Source organism: Mobula birostris, chromosome 7, assembly GCF_030028105.1.
Source record: "Mobula birostris isolate sMobBir1 chromosome 7, sMobBir1.hap1, whole genome shotgun sequence".
NCBI classification, from domain to species: Eukaryota; Metazoa; Chordata; class Chondrichthyes; order Myliobatiformes; family Myliobatidae; genus Mobula; species Mobula birostris.
The window spans coordinates 10,702,980-10,722,330 of record NC_092376.1 but is presented as its reverse complement, the minus strand read 5'-3'; the positions used below and the strand labels follow the sequence as shown (position 1 = coordinate 10,722,330).

The 19,351-nt window shown below is 42.5% G+C and overlaps 1 protein-coding gene across 5 annotated transcripts in view; it reads right to left on the bottom strand.

The window, feature by feature from the left end:
• pnpla4 (patatin-like phospholipase domain containing 4) overlaps positions 1–19,351 on the bottom strand; it is a 73,230-nt gene that overhangs the window by 30,808 nt on the left and 23,071 nt on the right. For all 5 annotated transcript variants that reach the window (XM_072262620.1, XM_072262618.1, XM_072262616.1 and 2 more), the window contains exon 5: positions 8,702–8,767. In XM_072262620.1, coding sequence (XP_072118721.1) covers positions 8,702–8,767 — 66 coding nt within the window. The remainder of the gene's footprint in view (positions 1–8,701; positions 8,768–19,351) is intronic.

Genomic DNA, 19,351 nt, shown 5'->3' with positions numbered 1-19,351 from the left:
CTAAGGGTATTTCACATTTAAAGATGTCTTGTAGGGCATTGCGTATCCCACTCCAATAGTCTTTGATAATGGGGCATTCCCAGAAAATATGATAATGGTTTGCATTTTGATTTCCACAATTTCTCCAACAAACAGGGAGGTTACTATCATGATGGGATTTCTGAGAGGGTGTAATAAAATATCCAGTTTTTCCACCCGAACTCCCTCCATTTCTGTGAACTGGTACACTTCCATTGATACCTCCATATTATTGTCCATTCTTCCTCAGATATTATTATCCCTCCTTCCTTCTCCCATTTTGTTTTAATGTATGAAGTCGAATGTGTTTTAGGATTTAACAAACCCTTATACACACTTGAAATTATTCTACTACTGTTGTCTGAATTATATGCTTTTCTAAATAGCTCTTATCAAACATGTACTTGCCTTGGTTATATTTTTAATCATCCTATTAACATACTGTCGCATCTGTAAATATCGATAAAATTCTTTTTTTTCTAATAAATGTTTCTCTTTGAGCATTTCAAAACTGAACAGAGTTCCTTCTTTCATTATATTGAAAATAGCTGTTATTCCTTTAGCTGTCCAGTCCTTAAATCTAGCATTCAGTTTGTTCAGCGTAAAATCCGAGTTATATGCACACCATTTAAGAATTGCAATGTCTCTCTCTAGTTTATATTCTTTTATAATAGTTTTCCATATTTTAAGAGTCCATTTCACCCATGGGTTATCAATAGTATTCATGTAACTTTGTAGGTTGTTATCAGCCAAAATTGCCCGTATGGGGATGGAAAGTATCCTCTCCTCAGTGTTTTTCCATTGAGCGTCATATGATGGATTGCACCTGTGCTGCAAAATAATAATCTCTAAGAGAAGGTAGGACCCATCCCCTCTTTTCCTTGGCTAATTGCAAAGTTTTGAGACGACTTCTACGCCTTTTACCTTGCCATATATATCTTGATAGTATTTTGTTCCATTCATTGACTTGATTTTGGTTAATCTCTATTGGTAGGGTCTGAAAGAGATTTAGTAGTCTGGGCAGTATATTCATTTTAATAGATTCAATCCTTGAACTGAGACCAAGAAAAGGAATTAGGTTCCATCTTGTTATATCTTAATTTTTTTATATATAGGCTGATAATTTTTCCAAATCTTTTGGCATAATGATGCCCAAATATTTGACAGACTCTGTTTGCCATGCCCAAGGATATCTACTTTCAATTTCTCTTGGTGGGCTATAGTTATGTAAAAGTAGTCAGGTGTTATCTATGTTGATCTTGTATCCTGATAATTGGCCATATTGTTCAAAGGATTGAATTTCTTGTTTTTATAACTTTTCAATCGTATATTTTGGTTTGAAGCAGAAACATTGTTCCTTTGAGAAGGGGAGCAGCATTCATAGCAGTGGTCTTTCTGTTGGCATATTGATCTGGGGAGGCAAAAAATCCACTCGATCAGTACAAGCTACAAGCTAGAATAAATTATTTAGACTGGCAAGTATGACATGGCCTTTCTTTAACTGAGTGGGAGCAAATCCCTGGTGGAACTGTTGGAAAACAGTAGATCCCTGCACCACTGAATCAGAATCAGATTTATTATAAGACCATAAGACATAAGAGCAGAAGTGGGCCATTCAGCCCATTGTTTCTGCTCTGCCATTCCCTCACGGCAGATTTATTAACCCTCCCAATTCCATTTTCCTCCCCTAAACTTCTAATACCCTTACTAATCAAGAACCTATCAACCTCCACTTTATATACAGTTGAAGTCAGAAGTTTACATACACTTTAGCCAAATACATTTAAACTCAGCTTTTTTACAATTCCTGACATTTAATCCTAGAAACCATTCCCTGTCTTAGGTCAGTTAGGATCACTATTTTATTTTAAGAATGCGAAATGTCACAATAATAGTAGAGAGAATGATTTATTTCAGCTTTTATTTCTTTCATCACATTCCCAGTGGGTTAGAAGTTTACATACACTTAGGTTGAATTTGGTAACGTTGCCTTTAAACTGTTTAACTTGAATCAAACGTTTTGGGTAGCCTTCCACAAGCTTCTCACAATAAGTTGCTGGAATTTTGTTCCATTCCTCCAGACAGAACTGGTGTAACTGAGTCAGGTTTGTAGACCTCCTTGCTCGCACACACTTTTTCAGTTCTGCCCACAAATTTTCTATCGGATTGAGGTCAGGGCTTTGTGATGGCCACTCCAATACCTTGACTTTGTTGTCTTTAAGCAATTTTGCCACAACTTTGGAAGTATGCTTGGGGTCATTGTCCATTTGGAAAACTCATTTGCGACTGAGCTTCAACTTCCTGGCTGAAGTCTTGAGATGTTGCTTCAATATATCCACATAATTTTCCTTCCTCATGATGCCATCTATTTTGTGAAGTGCTCCAGTCCCTTATGCAGCAAAGCACCCTCACAAAATGATGCTGCCACCCCCATGCTTCACAGTTGGGATGGTGTTCTTCGACTTGCAAGCCTCACCCTTTTTCCTCCAAACATAACGATGATCATTATGGCCGAACAGTTCAGTTTTTGTTTCATCAGACCAGAAGACATTTCTCCAAAAAGTAAGATCTTTGTCCCCATGTGCACTTGCAAACTGTAGTCTGGCTTTTTTTATGGTGGTTTTGGAGCAGTGGCTTCTTCCTTGCTGAGCAGCCTTTCAGGTTATGTCGCTATAGGGCTCGTTTTACTGTGGATATAGATACTTGTCTACCTGTTTCCTCCAGCATCTTCATAAGGTCCTTTGCTGTTGTTCTGGGATTGATTTTCATTTTTCCCGCCAAAGTACGTTCATCTCTAGGAGACAGAATGTGTCTCCTTCCTGAGCGGTATGATGGCTGCGTGGTCCCATGGTGTTTATACTTGCGTACTATTGTTTGTACAGGTGAACGTGGTACCTTCAGGCGTTTGGAAATTGCTCCCAAGGATGAATCAGACTTGTGGAGGTCCGCAATTTTTTTTCTGAGGTCTTGGCAGATTTTGTTTGTAAACTTCTGACCCACTGGAATTGTGATATATTCAACTAAAAGTGAAATAATCTGTCTGTAAACAACTGTTGGAAAAATTTCTCATGTCATGCACAAAATAAATGTCCTCAACTTCTTGCCAAAACTATAGCTTGCTAATATGAAATCTGTGGAGTGGTTGAACAATGAGTTTTAATGACTTAACCTGTGTTGGGCACGTCGCCAAGTGGTTAAGGTGTTCGTCTAGTGATCTGAAGGTCGCTAGTTCGAGCCTCAGCTGTGGCAGCGTGTTTGTGTCCTTGAGCAAGGCACTTAACCACCACACATTGCTCTCGTGTCTGTGCGAGGAGTGGCGTCCCACACATACTTCCAATCTGCGCCTTGTAAGGCCTGAAAATGCCCGACTCAGGCCTCTCATGGCCTGAGTCGATGTCCCCTCCTCCCAACCTAAGTGCATGTAAACTTCTGACCCACTGGGAATGTGATGAAACAAATAAAAGCTGAAGCAAATCATTCTCTCTACTATTATTCTGACATTTCACATTCTTAAAATAAAGTAGTGATCCTAACTGACCTAAGACAGGGAATGGTTTCTAGAATTAAATGCCAGGAATTGTGACAAACTGAGTTCAAATGTATTTGGCTAAGGTGTATGTAAACTTCTGACTTCAACTGTATATATACCCAATTACTTGGCCTGCATTGCTACAAACAGCTATATTGGAATTCCACAGATTCACCACCCTCTGGGTAAAAAAATTGCCTCTTCTTTTCTGTTATAAAGGATTTTATTATTTTCTGAGGCTGTGTCCTCTGATCCTAGACTCCCACACTTTAGGGAACATTCTCTCCCCATCCACTCTATCTCAGCCTTTCAATATTTGATAGGTTTCAAAGAGACCCACCCCCCTCGTTCTTCCGAACTCCAGTGAGTACAGGCCCAGAGCCAACAAATGCTCCTCATATGTTAACCCATTCATTCCAGCGGTAATTCTTGTGAAAACCCCTCTGAACCCTCTCCAATGCCAGCACAACCTTTTACACAATACTCCAAATGCGATCTAACCTTAAAAAGCTGAGTCTTTACTGAAATATTTTGTGAAACTTGTTTTGTAGCAGCAGCTCAGAGTAATAAATAAAATATATTATAAGTTACAATAAGAAATCTATATAAAAATAAAAATATAATAAAATATAAATAGGTATATCGTCCTTTCTGAAATCAGATGGCAAAGGGGAAGAAGCTGTTTCTAAAATGTTGAGTGCCACACTGAGTCTAAAGTACAGCCTTCATCAGCCGAGTCAATGAGTACAAGAGTGGAGAAATCATGTTACAGCTATACAATACGATGGTTAAGCTGCATTACTCACAAAATGCTGGAGGATCTCAGCAGGTCAGGCAGATTCTATGAAAATGAATAAACAGTCAATTTCTGGGCTGAGACCTTTCATCAGGGGGAAGATGCCAGAAGGAAAAGGTTGGGGGGATGGATAAGCTAGAAGGTGATAGGTGAAGCTAGGTGGGTGGGGAAGGGGGGGGATGAAGTAAGAAGCTGGGAGGTGACAGGTGGAAAAGGCAAACGGTTGGAAAGGATCTGCTAAGAGGGGAGTGTGGACGACGAGAGAAAGGGAAAGAGGTGGGGCACCATGGGGAGATGATAGCCAGGTGAGGAGAAGAGGCAAGAGGTTAGAGTGGAGAAATGAAGAGGGAACGAAAAGGGGAAGAAGAAAATATTACCAGGAGTTCAAGAAATTGATGTTTATGCCATCAGGTTAGAACTACCTAGACGGAATATGAGGTGATGCTCCTCCAAGCTGAATGTGGCTTCATCGTGGTAGAAGAGGAGGCCATGACCAAATTGAGTGACATCATTATTGTTATGCTACAATGTGATCAAGCAAGAGAAAGTACAGAAAAGATACACAAGAACGATGCCTACACTGATAGGTTTGAGTTATAATGAGAGTCTGAATATGCTAGAACTTTTTTCCTTTGCTCCAAGGAGGCAGAGGGGTGACATTTTATGCAAGCTCTTGACAGAGGTAGGATAGATAGTCACACACTATTTCTCAAGATACAGGAGTCTAAAACCAGAGGGCAGAGGTTTAAGGTCAGAGGGGAAAGATTGAAGGAGGAAGTGAGATACAGGTTTTTCCAGTCAGGGGGTGGTGGGTAAATGGAACAAGCTGCCAGAGGGCGTGTTATAGACGGATACAATTACAATGTTTAAAAGACATTTAGACAGATAGAAAAGGTTGAGACAGGCACAATAGTAACATTTAAAAGACACTCAGACAGGTACATAGCAGGAAAGTGGTGAAAGGATATGGGCTTACAAGGATGTTGCCGGGACTTGAGAAACTCAGTTACAGAGAAAGGTTGAATAGGTTAGGACTTTATTCCCTGGAGCGTAGAAGAATGAGGAGAGATTTGATAGAGGTATATAAAATTATGATGGGTATAGATAGAGTGAATGCAAGCAGGCTTTTTCCACTGAGGCAAGGGGAGAAAAAAAGCAGAGGACATGGGTTAAGGGTGAGGGGGGAAAAGTTTAAAGGGAACATTAGGGGGGGCTTCTTCACACAGAGAGTGGTGGGAGTATGGAATGAGCTGCCAGACGAGGTGGTAAATGTGGGTTCTTTTTTAACATTTAAGAATAAATTGGACAGATACATGGATGGGAGGTGTATGGAGGGATATGGTCCGTGTGCAGGTCAGTGGGACTAGGCAGAAAATGGTTTGGCACAGCCAAGAAGGGCCAAAGGGCCTGTTTCTGTGCTGTAGTTTCTATGGTTCTATAGTCAAATGCAGACAAATGGGAATAGCTTAGATTGGCATCTCAGTCAGCATGGATGAGTTGGTCTGAAGCATACGTTTCCATGCTGAATAGCTCTATGAACTAGTGCATCCGGTAAAGAAAATAGAGGCAGGAGTAGGCCTCCACACTTTTAAAGATGTACCGTGGAGAGCATTCTAACTGGTTGCATCACCAACTGTTTTTTTTTTCTTTTTGCTGTGTGTGTGTGTGCGTGTGTGTGTGTGTGTGTGTAAACACATACATATATACACACATTTATTTTTTTTATTATGTATTGCAATGTACTGCTACTGCAAAACAACAAATTTCACAACATATGCCAGTGATATTAAACCTGATTCTGATTATGAAGCCTGTCCCATTATTCATTATAATCACTGATTATCTGCCCCCAGCATCAATTCCTATTCTGTACCAGCTTCCCATAGCCCTCAATTCCCTGATCTTCCAAATATTTAACCCCTGCTTCTTCATGTTCATTAGCTGGTTGGTATTCAGGAATTAAACACCAGCAATGCCGGCCACAGTGACTTCAGCCTGTATCCCATTCCAACCATCGAACTCACCCACGGGGCACCATGTTAGCGTAGTGGTTACAGCTCAGGGAACACTGGAGTTCAGAGTTTAATTCTGATGCCGCCTGTAAGGAATTTGTACCTTCTCCCTGTGACTGTGTGGGTTTCATCTGGGTGCTCCAGTTTAATTCTGATGCCGCCTGTAAGCAGCTTGTACCTTCTCCCCGTGAACCATATGGGTTTCGTCTGGGTGCTCCAGTTTCCTCTCACAGTCCAAGGGCGTACCAGTTAGTAGGTTAATTGGTCGTTGCAAATTGTCCCGTGATTAGGCTGGGATTAAGTAGGTGTGTTGCTAGGCAGTACGGCAGGTTGGGCCGGAAGGGCCTGTTCTGGTTGAGTGGGTGGGTGGGAGGGATGGATACCTAAATTTTAAAAATATAAATAAATAAAAAGAAAGCCACGCATAATTTTCAACTCTGGCAACTTCTGTCTGTCACTCCTGCTTGGACTGTTACACTACTGCCCTCAAGTGTCCATCTCTGGAGGCTGCACACAGTTTGGATGCTTATTTACAGTTTCTGGTGTAAGGAGTTCAGCACTAACAATTTCAACCTTACTTCCCATAGTGCTAGCACTGACAAGTTTTGTTTCCTCCCGTCATTTCTGTGAGTAATTTCACATATTTAATCATCCTCCATTTACACCCCCTCCACACCTACAGGTTCACCATTCACTGATGCCTGTACCACTCTCATTCACACATCTCCATGACCCATTTTGTCATGTACCTACCTCCACTGATTCACAGACATTACTCTGTGTTCTCTCCACTGCCCCACCCTTCCTCTGCATCTTGAAACTTCCATTTCCAATCTTTTCCAGTACTGATGTATGCTGGACAATCTCTTTTTGCCTCCACCCCACCAAAATCGGGAGGAGAAGATGGCGGCGCACCTGGGGGTGCGCAGCCCTCCGGTGAAAAATGATATCATATCTGTTAAATAGGGGCCGTGGACAATTTCTGATTTGATGGAGAATGGACGTGAAAGCACAGAAGAACATCTGGAGAAATTTCTGAAACGCCCGTTCGCTGCCATCGTTACTGCAAGGTCGGGAATCTTTCGGAGGGTAGGCCTCAAAATCCGCGGCCTTGCCTGCTTTTGGCGACCGAGAAGGAGGTCGAATCGTTCGGACAGAGATGGCGCTCAGTACTCGGTGTCGGAGAGCTGATCAGAGCTCGAAGTTTTCGGATGACTCAGAGTCGGATCGTGGTTGGCATGGCAGGGAGAGTTTTTCTTCCTTCTCCCGTCTGCGTGAGATGTGGGACATTTGAGAAACTTTGAACTTTACCGTGCTCATGGACATCTTCATCAAGTTATGGTATTGTTACACTGTTTGTAACTATATGTTATAATTATGTGGTTTTGTCAGTTTTTTCAGTCTTGGTTTGTCCTGTGTTTTGTGATATCACATCGGAGGAAATAATGTATCATTTCTTAATGCATGTATTACTAAGTGACAATAAAAGAGAACTACGTGTCTTCATAATCATAACTATCAAATGTGGCAAAAGATTTAGAAGCCTGAAAGCACGTACCACCAGGCATAAGGACAGCTTCTATCCCACTGTTATAAGACTACTGAACAGTCCCATAGTATAAGGCCTCCCAATCTACCTTGTCACTGCACTTCACTGCACTGCACAGGTCTTGCACTTATCTGCACTGCACTTTCTCCGTAACTGTAACACTTTATTCTGCATTCCATTATTGCTTTTCTCTGCCTTTAAGACACTAATATGACGAAACTATAGGGAAAGGCTGAATAGGTTAGGATTTTATTCCTTGGAGCATAGGAGAATGAGGGGAGATGTGACAGAGGTATACAAATTACATGGGGGTATAGATAGGATAAATGCAAGAAGCCTTTCCCACTGAGATTGGATGTGACTAAAGCCAGAGGTCATAGGTTAAGGGTGAAAGATGAAATATTTAGGAGGAACATGAAGGGAATCTGCTTCACACAGAGGGGATGAGAGTGTGGATTGAGCTGCCAGTGCAAATGGATGTGGGTTTGATGCAACACTTAAGAGAAGTTTGGACAAGCACATGGATTGGACGGCTGTGGAGGGCTATGGCACAGTTGCAGATTTATGGGACTAGACAGACTAACAGTTCGGCATGGACAGGTGGGCCGAAGGGGTTGATTCTGTGCTGTAGTGTTCTATGACTATGAAATTAACTTTAAAAGTACAGTATCAATAATAAACCAATTTACCGATAGGTTACTGATGTGCAACATTAATTCTTGTTTCTCTCCCCACAGATGCTATCTGACCTGTTGGTTAGTTCCAGCATTTTTTATTTTAATTAATTTCATACTCACTTCTCCTTTGTACTCCACGGCCCTGAACCCAGCGTAGAGTGGCACAAAGCTGCTGGCAAGTAGAACCTAGTAAAAAAATAGAGTGTCAAAGGCAAATCTGCAAAGATTCAGATTTTTGAATATCTAATGGTATTAATATATGGTAATACACCATTCTAAGAAGCTTAATTCCCCTGTGAAACATTTGTGGGATCTTGCTGGGAGTAAACCTCTATTTCCTATATGATAATGATGACCACAAAGAAGTTCCTTTATGTGGCCATTACAATGAATAATGAATTCTCATTCCAACATCTCTTATGGTCTTATAAGGCAGGATAATGGGGTTAAGAGGGAAATGGATCAGCCACAGTGAAATGGAGGAGCAGACTTGATGGGCTGAATGGCCTACTTCTGCTCCTATATCATATGGTTTTATGTCAGTCTATGGCCTTCTCTACTGGCACAATGAGGCCACACTCAGTTTGGAGGAAGAACAGCTCATATTCCACCTGGGTAGCGTCCAACCTGACGGCACGAACATCAACTTCTAACTTTCAGTAATTTCTCCCTGGTCCTTCCCTTTGCTAATTTCCATTCTGGTTCCCCTCTTACCCTTCTCTTCTCACCAACCCATCACCTCCCTCCAGTTCCTCTCCTCCACGTTCTCCCATGGTTCACTATCTGCTCCTATTAGCTTCCTTTTTCTTCAGCCTTCACCTCCCAGCTTCTTACTTCGTTTCCCTCTCCCCACCTCCCCACTTTCTCCCTCAACTGGTCTCACCTATCACCTGCCAGCTTGTAATCCTTCCCCTTCCCCAATCTTCTTATTCTGGCTTCTTTCCCCTTCTTTTCCAGTCCTGACGAAGGGTCTCAGCCTGAAATGCCGACTGTTTATTCCTCTCCATAGATGCTGCCTGACATGCTGAGTTCCTCCAGCATTTAGTGTGTTACATAGAAGAAGTTTACTTATAAAAAATTTATAAAGTAAGAGGGCCAGAAGTGCCATGGAGCTGCTGCCTCACAGAACCAGAGATCCAGGTTCTCTCCATGACCAAATGGGCTTCCTACAGGTACTCTGGATTCCCCACACACCACAAAGATATGAGGGCTAGTTATCTGCTACAAATTTTCCATGTTGTGGATGTCAGGGCAAAATCTGGGCTGAAGTTAATGACAGGAGAAGTTGGGTGAGACTAGAACTACAGGTCATAGGCTAAGGGTGAAAAGTGAAATGTTTAAGGGGGACCTGAAAGGGAACTTCGTCACTCAGAGAGTGATCTGAGTACAGCCGAGCTGGCCACAGAAGTGGTGAGTGCAATTTTTAAGAGACAACAGATAGGTACATGGATGGGAAGGGAGGGAGGGCAATGGTCCAGGAACAGGTCAATGGGACTGGGTAGAATAACAGTTCAACACACATTAGATGTTTTTGTGCTTTAGTTCTCTATGACTCATAACGCTTCACAGTACAGGTGACGCGGGTTCAATTCCCGCCAGTGCCTGTAAGGAGTTTGTACATTCTCCGCAAGAACACATGGGTTTCCTCCAGGTGCTCCGGTTTCCTCCCACAGTCCTAAAACATACCAGTTAGTATTTTAATTGGTCATTGTAAATTGTCCTGTGATTAGGCTCGGATTAAACTGGGGGATTGCTGGGCGGCGTGGCTTGGAGGGTCAGAAGGGCCTACTCCGCACTGTATCTTAATAAATAAAACTTCTAAAACAAAGAACGCGATAAATGTAAAAGGGTGGTTCGTGGTTGGCATAGATTCGATGGGCTGAAAGGCCAGTTTTCGTGCTGGATCTCGCCACATTTCCAAGTTGGTTCTAAAGTGAGACATAACAGAATTAAGGAAACTGGGTAAGTGCACAAGTTAGTTTTATTGCCCTCAAGGAGGCGCATGGAATGGTGGTAGAGAATGATACATTGGGGGCATTTAGGAGACTCTTAGATAAGCAGATGGATGAAAGAAAACTAGAACGCTATGTGGGAGGAAAGGGTTAGATTGATCTTAGATTATGTTAAAGGGTCAGTACAATATCATGAGTCGAAGGGCCTGTGCTGTGCTAAAACGTTCTATTCCGTAATACCTTCCCTGTCAGCTTTAGTTGTTCTTTCTTTCCCAACTCTTTCCCAGTATCTATTTCCATTACATACACCACTAAAGGTATTGTATCGAGGCACAAGACACCTGCTCTGCCCAAGACCATGAGAAAGTGCAGGGAGCTGTGGGTAGAGCTCAATCCGTCATGGGAACCAACTGCCCCTCAATGGATGCTATCCACACTCTTTGCTGCCTTGGAAAAGCAGCCAACATAATCAAAGACCCCACCCCCTCTGGACATTCTCTTTCCTACCCCTCCCAGCAGGCATAAGATATAAAAGCTTGAACACACACACACACACACACACCAACAAGCTCAAGGACACTGCATCCCACAGTCAGAGGAGTCTGAACGGACCTCTTGTACATTAACAATGAACTCATTATCTTGCATTCTATTTCATCATAGTGCTTGCACCTTATTTTCTACCTGCACTATACTTTCTCCTAACTGTAACTGTAGCAGTATATTCTGCATTTTGTTTTTACTCCCTGCTTGTGCTACCTCAATGCACCTGTGCTCTGTACTTATTTGTCTGGATGGCATGCAAAAACTAAGCTTTTCCACTATATCTTAGTACCAATTCCAATTCCCCAACCTATTCCCAGTCATTGGTCTCACTGCTTTCCCCGATAGGATTCATGTGCTGTTCTAAGTACTGTACAGACCCTCTCCTGCTTCTCAAGGTCCTGGGGTCTAGTCTAAGGAGGACACATACAACGTCTATTGGTATGAAAGCACAGAGATCACACGGGACCAGCTTGATGAGACTGTTTGATATCCTGGAACCCAAACATGGCGTGGAACGACCAAACACAGTGCAACAGGATTGAAAAAAGTCCGTCATTAGCCTTTAATACAAGAGATTCTGCAGATACTGGAAATCTAAAGTATAGACACAAAATGCTGGAGGTACTCAGCAGGTCAGGCAGCATCTATGGAGAGACCATCTCGGACTGAGACTGATCATCAGGGCAAATTTTTGTTCCGTTCTGGTCGCCTCATTATAGGAAGGATCACAGAGTCACAGAGCACTACAGCACAGAAGCAAATTCTTCAGTCCACACCACAGGATGCAGAAGCTCTACAGAGGGTGCAGAGGAGATTTGCCAGGATGCTGCCTGGAATAGACAGCCGTAGCTCGCTCAGCTTAAAGACAGGTTGAGTGAACTAAGGCTTTTCTCTTTGGAGTGAAGGAGAATAAGAGGTAACCTTGACAGAGATGTGCAAAATAAGAAACAGAGATCGAGTGGACAGCCAGAGACCTTTACCCAGGCAGATATGGCTAATACAAGAGGGCATAATTTTAAGGTGATTGGAGGAAAATACGGCGGGGGGGGGGGGTTATAGACACAGAGTGGTAGGTAGAGCATCCTGCGAGGAGTGGTGGTGGAGGGAGGCATATTAGGGACATTTAAGAAAATCTTAGATAGGCACATAGATGATAGAAAGATGAAAGGATACGTAGGAGGGAGGGTTGAATTGATCTTGGAGTTGATTAAAAGATCAGCATTATGAACTAAAGGGCCTGTAATGTCCTATGTTAACATTGGCTTTTTTGTAGTTTAATAATTATAAATTATTCTAGAAATTATTGATAAACCCCTGAGTAACTATATTTTTTCCAATCCTGGTTAGTTCAAGAGAGGGATAAAAGCAATTTTTCTTACTTTAGACAAGATCTAATCTGCAATATCCCAGGTGGATCTAAATTAAAACTGTTTGTAGAACAAAATATGACATTTATAAGAATCTGTTAACGTTAAGGGAAGGTCAGTGGTGATAAATCACAGTGGTGAGCAATAAAGTAAGAGATATAGCAGACAATAAGCAGTGTTATGATCAGAGTCACTTTATGATAAAAATTACCTCCTTTTACGCTGAACATCAGCATCTTGACCCTCATATATATCATTTCTCGCCTTCCTCATTAAAGCCTCTAGCCACAACATTTTCCAGGGTTTCCAAATATTCTGCACACCCCTAAGACTCTGCCAAGTAATCTTCATCTACGTGCACAGAACAAATCAGACCATAGAAACCATAGAAACTACAGCACAGAAACAGGCCTTTTGGCCCTTCTTGGCTGTGCCGAACCATTTTCTGCCTAGTCCCACTGACCTGTACACGGACCATATCCCTCCATACACCTCCCATCCATGTATCTGTCCAATTTATTCTTAAATGTTAATAAAGAACCTGCATTTACCACCTCATCTGGTAGCTCATTCCATACTCCCACCACTCTCTGTGTGAAGAAGACCCCCCCTAATGTTCCCTTTAAACTTTTCCCCCCTCACCCTTAACCCATGTCCTCTGCTTTTTTTCTCCCCTTGCCTCAGTGGAAAAAGCCTGCTTGCATTCACTCTATCTATACCAGTCATAATTTTATATACCTCGATCAAATCTCCCCTCATTCTTCTACACTCCAAGGAATAAAGTCCTAACCTATTCAACCTTTCTCTGCAACTGAGTTCTCAAGTCCTGGCAACATCCTTATAAACTTTCTCTGCACTCTTTCAACCTTATTTATATCCTTCCTGTAATTTGGTGACCAAAACTGAACACAATACTCCAGATTCGGCCTCACCAATGCCTTATACAACCTCATCATAACATTCCAGCTCTTATACTCAATACTTTGATTAATAAAGGCCAATGTAGCTCTCTTTACAACCTTATCTACTTGTGACGCCACTTTTAGGGAATTTTGTATCTGTATTCCCAGATCCCTCTGTTCTACTGCACTCCTCAGTGCCTTACCATTAACCCTGTATGTTCTACCTTGGTTTGTCCTTCCAACGTGCAATACCTCACACTTGTCTGTATTAAACTCCATCTGCCATTTTTCAGCCCATTTTTCCAGCTGATCCAAGTCCCTCTGCAGGCTCTGAAAACCTTCCTCACTGTCTATTACACCTCCAATCTTTGTATCATCAGCAAATTTGCTGATCCAATTTACCACATTATCATCCAGATCATTGATATAGATGTCAAATAACAATGGACCCAACACTGATCCCTGTGGCACACCACTAGTCACAGGTCTCCACTCGGAGAAGCAATTCTCTACCACCACTCTCTGGCTTCTTCCATCGAGCCAATGTCTAATCCAATTTACCACCTCTCCATGTATACCTAGCGACTGAATTTTCCTAACTAACCTCCCATGCGGGACCTTGTCAAAGGCCTTACTGAAATCCATGTAGACAATATCCACTGCCTTCCCTTCATCCACTTTCCTGGTAACCTCCTCAAAAAACTCCAATAGATTGGTCAAACATGACCTACCACGCACAAAGCCATGTTGACTCACGCTAATAAGTCCCTGTCTATCCAAATGCTTGTAGATTCTGTCTCTTAGCACTCCCTCCAATAACTTACCTACTACTGACGTTAAACTCACCGGCCTATAATTTCCCGGATTACTTTTTGATCCTTTTTTAAACAACGGAACAACATGAGCCACTCTCCAATCCTCCGGCACCTCACCCGTAGACAGCGACATTTTAAATATTTCTGCCAGTGCCCCCATAATTTCAACAATAGTCTCCTTCAAGGTCCGAGGGAACACTCTGTCAGGTCCCAGGGATTTATCCACTTTAATTTTCCTCAAGACAGCAAGCACCTCCTCCTTTTCAATCTGTACAGTTTCCATGATCTCACTACTTGATTCCCTAAATTCCTAAGACTTCATGCCAGTTTCCTTAGTAAATACAGACGCAAAAAACCTATTTAAGATCTCCCCCATTTCCTTTGGTTCCGCATATAGCCGACCACTCTGATCTTCAAGAGGACCAATTTTATCCCTTACAATCCTTTTGCTCTTAATATACTTGTAAAAGTACATAATGAAATAATGATTAGAAGACGCAAACACAAGGAAATCTGCAGATGCTGGAAATTCAAGCAACACACATCAAAGTTGCTGGTGAACACAGCAGGCCAGGCAGCATCTCTAGGAAGAGGTACAGTCGACGTTTCGGGTCGAGACCCTTCGTCAGGACATGATTAGAAGAGATGATTCACTGTGCACTTTATGTTTAAGCATGTCACTTGAGGGAGTGGGTTAATGCTGTGGTTGGAAGTTGTGTGTTGAGGGAGGTATCACTCCATTCTGCTAACATAGAAACATAGAAAATAGGTGCAGGAGTAGGCCATTCGGCAGCATTCTTCATAGGCAGCAAGTAATTCTTGATTCAAGTTATTTCCAAGCTGAGCATCCACTCAGTGGCCACTTTATTAGGTACACCAGTACACCTGGTCCTTAATGCAAACATCTAATCAGCCAATCATGTGCAGCAACTCAATGCATAAAAGCACACAGACACGGTCAAGAGGTTCAGTTGCTGTTCAGACCAAACATCAGAATGGAGAAGAAATGTGATCTAAGTGACATGGATCGTGGAATGATTGTTGGTGCCAGATGGGGTGGACGAGTGTCTCAGAAACTGCTGCTCTCTTGGGATTTTCATACACAACAGTCTTTAGAGTTCACAGAGAAAAAACAAAAAAAAATCCAGTGAGTGGCAGTTCTGTGGGTGAAAATGCCTTGTTAATGAGACAGGTCAGAGCAGAATGGCCAGACTGGTTCAAGCTGACAGGAAGATGACAGCAACTCATCTCAATTAACCGGAATCTACTATGTGTTATATACTCGGTATCATTCTTGATTTCTGCTGTAAGTTACAGATGGATTTCTTTTCCTCTTCGGTTTTTGTGTCACAAGGGAAGACAATTTTTTCTGCCAATTATGCATTTTTTTAAAATCCTAGCAGTCAAACAGCATGATGTCAGACAGGGAGTATATTTAGCCAGGTGATCAACCACTTGTACCTTTAGTTTCATGGAACTAAAAGATGTCAACAAAATAGAGAGAGTACAAAGAAGATTTACTGGAATGTTACCTGGGTTTCATCACCTAGGTTACAGAGAAAGGTTGAACAAGTTGGGTCTTTATTCTTTGGAACGTAGAAGGTTCGGGGGGACTTGATAGAGGTATTTAAAATTATGAGGGGGATAGATGGAGTTGACATGGATAGGCTTTTTCTATTGAGAGTTGGGGAGATTCAAACAAGAGGACATGAGTTGAGAGTTAAAGGGCAAAAGTTTAGGGGTAACATGAAGGGGAACTTCTTTACTCAGAAAGTGGTAGCTGTGTGGAATGAGCTTCCAGCAGAAGTGGTTGAGGTAGGTTCGATGTTGTCGTTTAAAGTTAAACTGGACAGCTATATGGACAGGAAAGGAATAGAGGGTGATGGGCTGAGTGCAGGTCGGTGGGACTAGGTGAGAGTAAGAGCTCGGCACGGACTAGAAGGGCCGAGATGGCCTGTTTCCGTGCTGTAATTGTTATATGGTTATATGGAACATAGAATACTAGAGCACAGTATAGGCCCTTCGGCCCATGACATTGTGCTGACCCTTTAACCACTCCAATATCAACCTAACCCTACTCTCCCAAATTTTCCTTTCATCCATGTGCCTATCTAAGAGTCCTTTAGATTTAGTGTGACTGCCTTGACCACCATCTATGGCAGAGCATTCCATGCACTAACCTATCTCTATACAAAAAAAAACTGCCTCTGTCATACCCTCATATTTTCCTCCCAACACCTTTAATTTATGCCCCCTTGCATCAGTGACTTCCACCCTGGGAAAAAGTCTCTGAATGTCCGCTCGAGCTATGCCTCATGACCCTGAATACACCTCTATCAAGCCATATCTCATCCTCCTTCTCTCCAAAGAGAAAAGCCCTAGTTTGCTTGACCTACCATCATAAGACGTTTTCTAAACTAGGAATCATCCTGGCAAATCTCTGCACCCTCTCTAAAGCTTCTACATCCTTCCTATACTGAGGCAAATAGAACTCAACACTATAATCCAAGTGTGGTCAAACTAGGGTTTTATAGAATTGCAACATTACCTCACGTTACCTGAACTCAACCCTATCAACTTGTGCAAACACGAGGAAATCTGCAGATGCTGGAATTTCAAGCAACACACATAAAAGTTGCTGGTGAACGCAGCAGGCCAGGCAGCATCTCTAGAAAGAGGCACAGTCGAGGTTTCAGGCCGAAACGTCTTGGCCCGAAACGTCGACTGTACCTCTTCCTAGAGCTGCTGCCTGACCTGCTGCGTTCACTATCATCTTGTGCAGCAGCTTCGAGGGATCTATGGACATGGACCTCAACATTCCTCTGTTCCTCCACACTGCTAAGAATCCTTCCAATAATCCTGTACTCTGCCTTCACGTTAGACCTTCCAAAGTTAAACACTACACTCTTCTGGGTTGAACTCCATCTGCCACTTCTCAGCCTAGCTTGGCTTCCTGTCAATGTCCCGTCGTAACCCTCAACAATCTTCTACACCGTCCACAACTTCGCCAACCTTCGTATCATCTGCAAACTGACCAAGCCACCATTATACCTTCATGGTGTCATAGGAAAGTACAGCACAGAAACAGGCCCTTTGGCCCAATAAGTCCATGCCGAACCATTTAAACTGCCCAGTCTCATTGACCTACACCAAGACCACAGCACTTCACACCGTGACCATCCATGTACTTATCCAAACTCCTCTTAAATATTGTACTGAGCTCACATACACCACTTTGGCTGGCAGTTCATTCTACACTCTCACCATCCTCAGAGTGAAGAAGTTTCCACTCATTGTTCCCCTTAAACTTTTCCCCTTTCATTGTTTAGATTTAGGATCTTAGTTTCAGGATGAACTATGCTTTCAAACTCAACATAAATATTATGTTCCCTCTTTTCTAAAAGATCCTTTAACAGCAGGGTTATCAATTAAACACTCACAACATGCTGGAGGAACTCAGCAGGTCGGGCAGCATCCATGGAAACGATGAGTCGAGGTTTCGGGCCGGAACCCTTCATCAGGACCGATGCTGCCTGACCTGCTGAGTTCCTCCACCGTGTTGTGAGTGTTGCTTTGACCCCAGCATCTGCAGAGTATTTTGTATTTAGGGTTATCAATTAACCCTTTCTCATTACAGAAACTGAGGTAGAAAATAGCCTTTGCCTTGGCTGCATTCTCATCATATTGATCTAGTAAAGCATCTTTTGTACAATCCATTAATTCATTTCCCATCTTATAACCTCTTCCTTAATGTCAATAAGACAAAGGAGATGGTTATTGACTTCAGGAGAACTCGCACCACTCACAGCCCTCTTTTCATTGGCGGCACAGCAGTGGAAACTGTGAGCAGTTTCAAACTCCTAGGAATGCACATCACACACAACCTCTCATGGTCCCAGAACGCATTCTACACAATCAAAAAAGCTCACCAACACTTCTACTTTCTGAGGAGGCTGAAGAGAGCTGGACTATGCACATCAATACTCATTACCTTCTATAGATGCGCAGCAGAGAGCATCCTAACATGCTGCATTACCACATTACGGAAACTGCACTGTGGCAGACAGGAAAGCTTTACAACAAGTAGTCGAAACTGCCCAGCTCATCAGTGGCATCAGCCTACTCGAGGGCATGTATACAGAAAGGTGCTGGAAAAAGACCAGCAACATCATGAAAGATCCCACCCGCCCTGCTCATGGACTGCTCGTCCCACTTACATCAAGAAGGACGCTGCACAGCATTGACGCCAGGACTACCAGACAAAAGCAATTACTTCCCTCAAGCAGCAAGGCTGATCAACACCTCCACCTACTAACCCACCCCTCCATGCCCCCAGCACCACTACTTTATCATTTCCTGTCACAGTTACTCATGTACTGTCATTTTAGGTACATATAATCAATGTATATAAGCTATCTTATGTATTTATAGTTACTACCTTTTTATTACTGTCTTTTTTATCTTAATGCATTTTCTATATGCTGCATCAGATCTGCAGTAATAATTACTTCATTCTCCTTTACACTTGTGTACCGGAAATGACATTGAAAATATTCAGTCTTGAATAACTACAACTTTGACGTCCCATCTCCATATAAATGGAGTCCCCCGTGATGACTGCACTATCCCACTACCCTCCCCCCAATATGTTGGACTTGCACCATACCCAATATTACAACAATATCTAGTGGACCATAAATGATTCCCACAAATGATTTATGCCCTCTGTCTTTAAGCTCGACCCAAACTGATAGCAACCTAATGACGGACCAACATGCTGTGGTGTGCTGTATACTTCTGTGCTCTCTGTTTTGAGATTAAGATAACATTAGCTTGATTTGTCACATATAATTTGAGATGTACAGTGAAATGCATTGTTCACGTCAATGAGGATGCTTTGGGGGCGGCCTGCAAGTATCACCATGCTTCTGGAACCAACAAGACATGCCCACAACTTACTAAACATAACACTACGCCTTTGATATGTTAGAGGAAACCCAGAGCCTCTGGAGGTCACAGGGAGAACGTATAACTCCTTACAGAGAGTAGTGGGAATTAAACACTGATCTTACAGTTGGCTTTGTAAAGCATTACACTAACCACTATGCTACCGTGCCACCAAGTTTTACATTCTTTCTAGAGCACATGTAGCATCAAGACTTGAGATTTTCAACAGCCCAACCTAAAT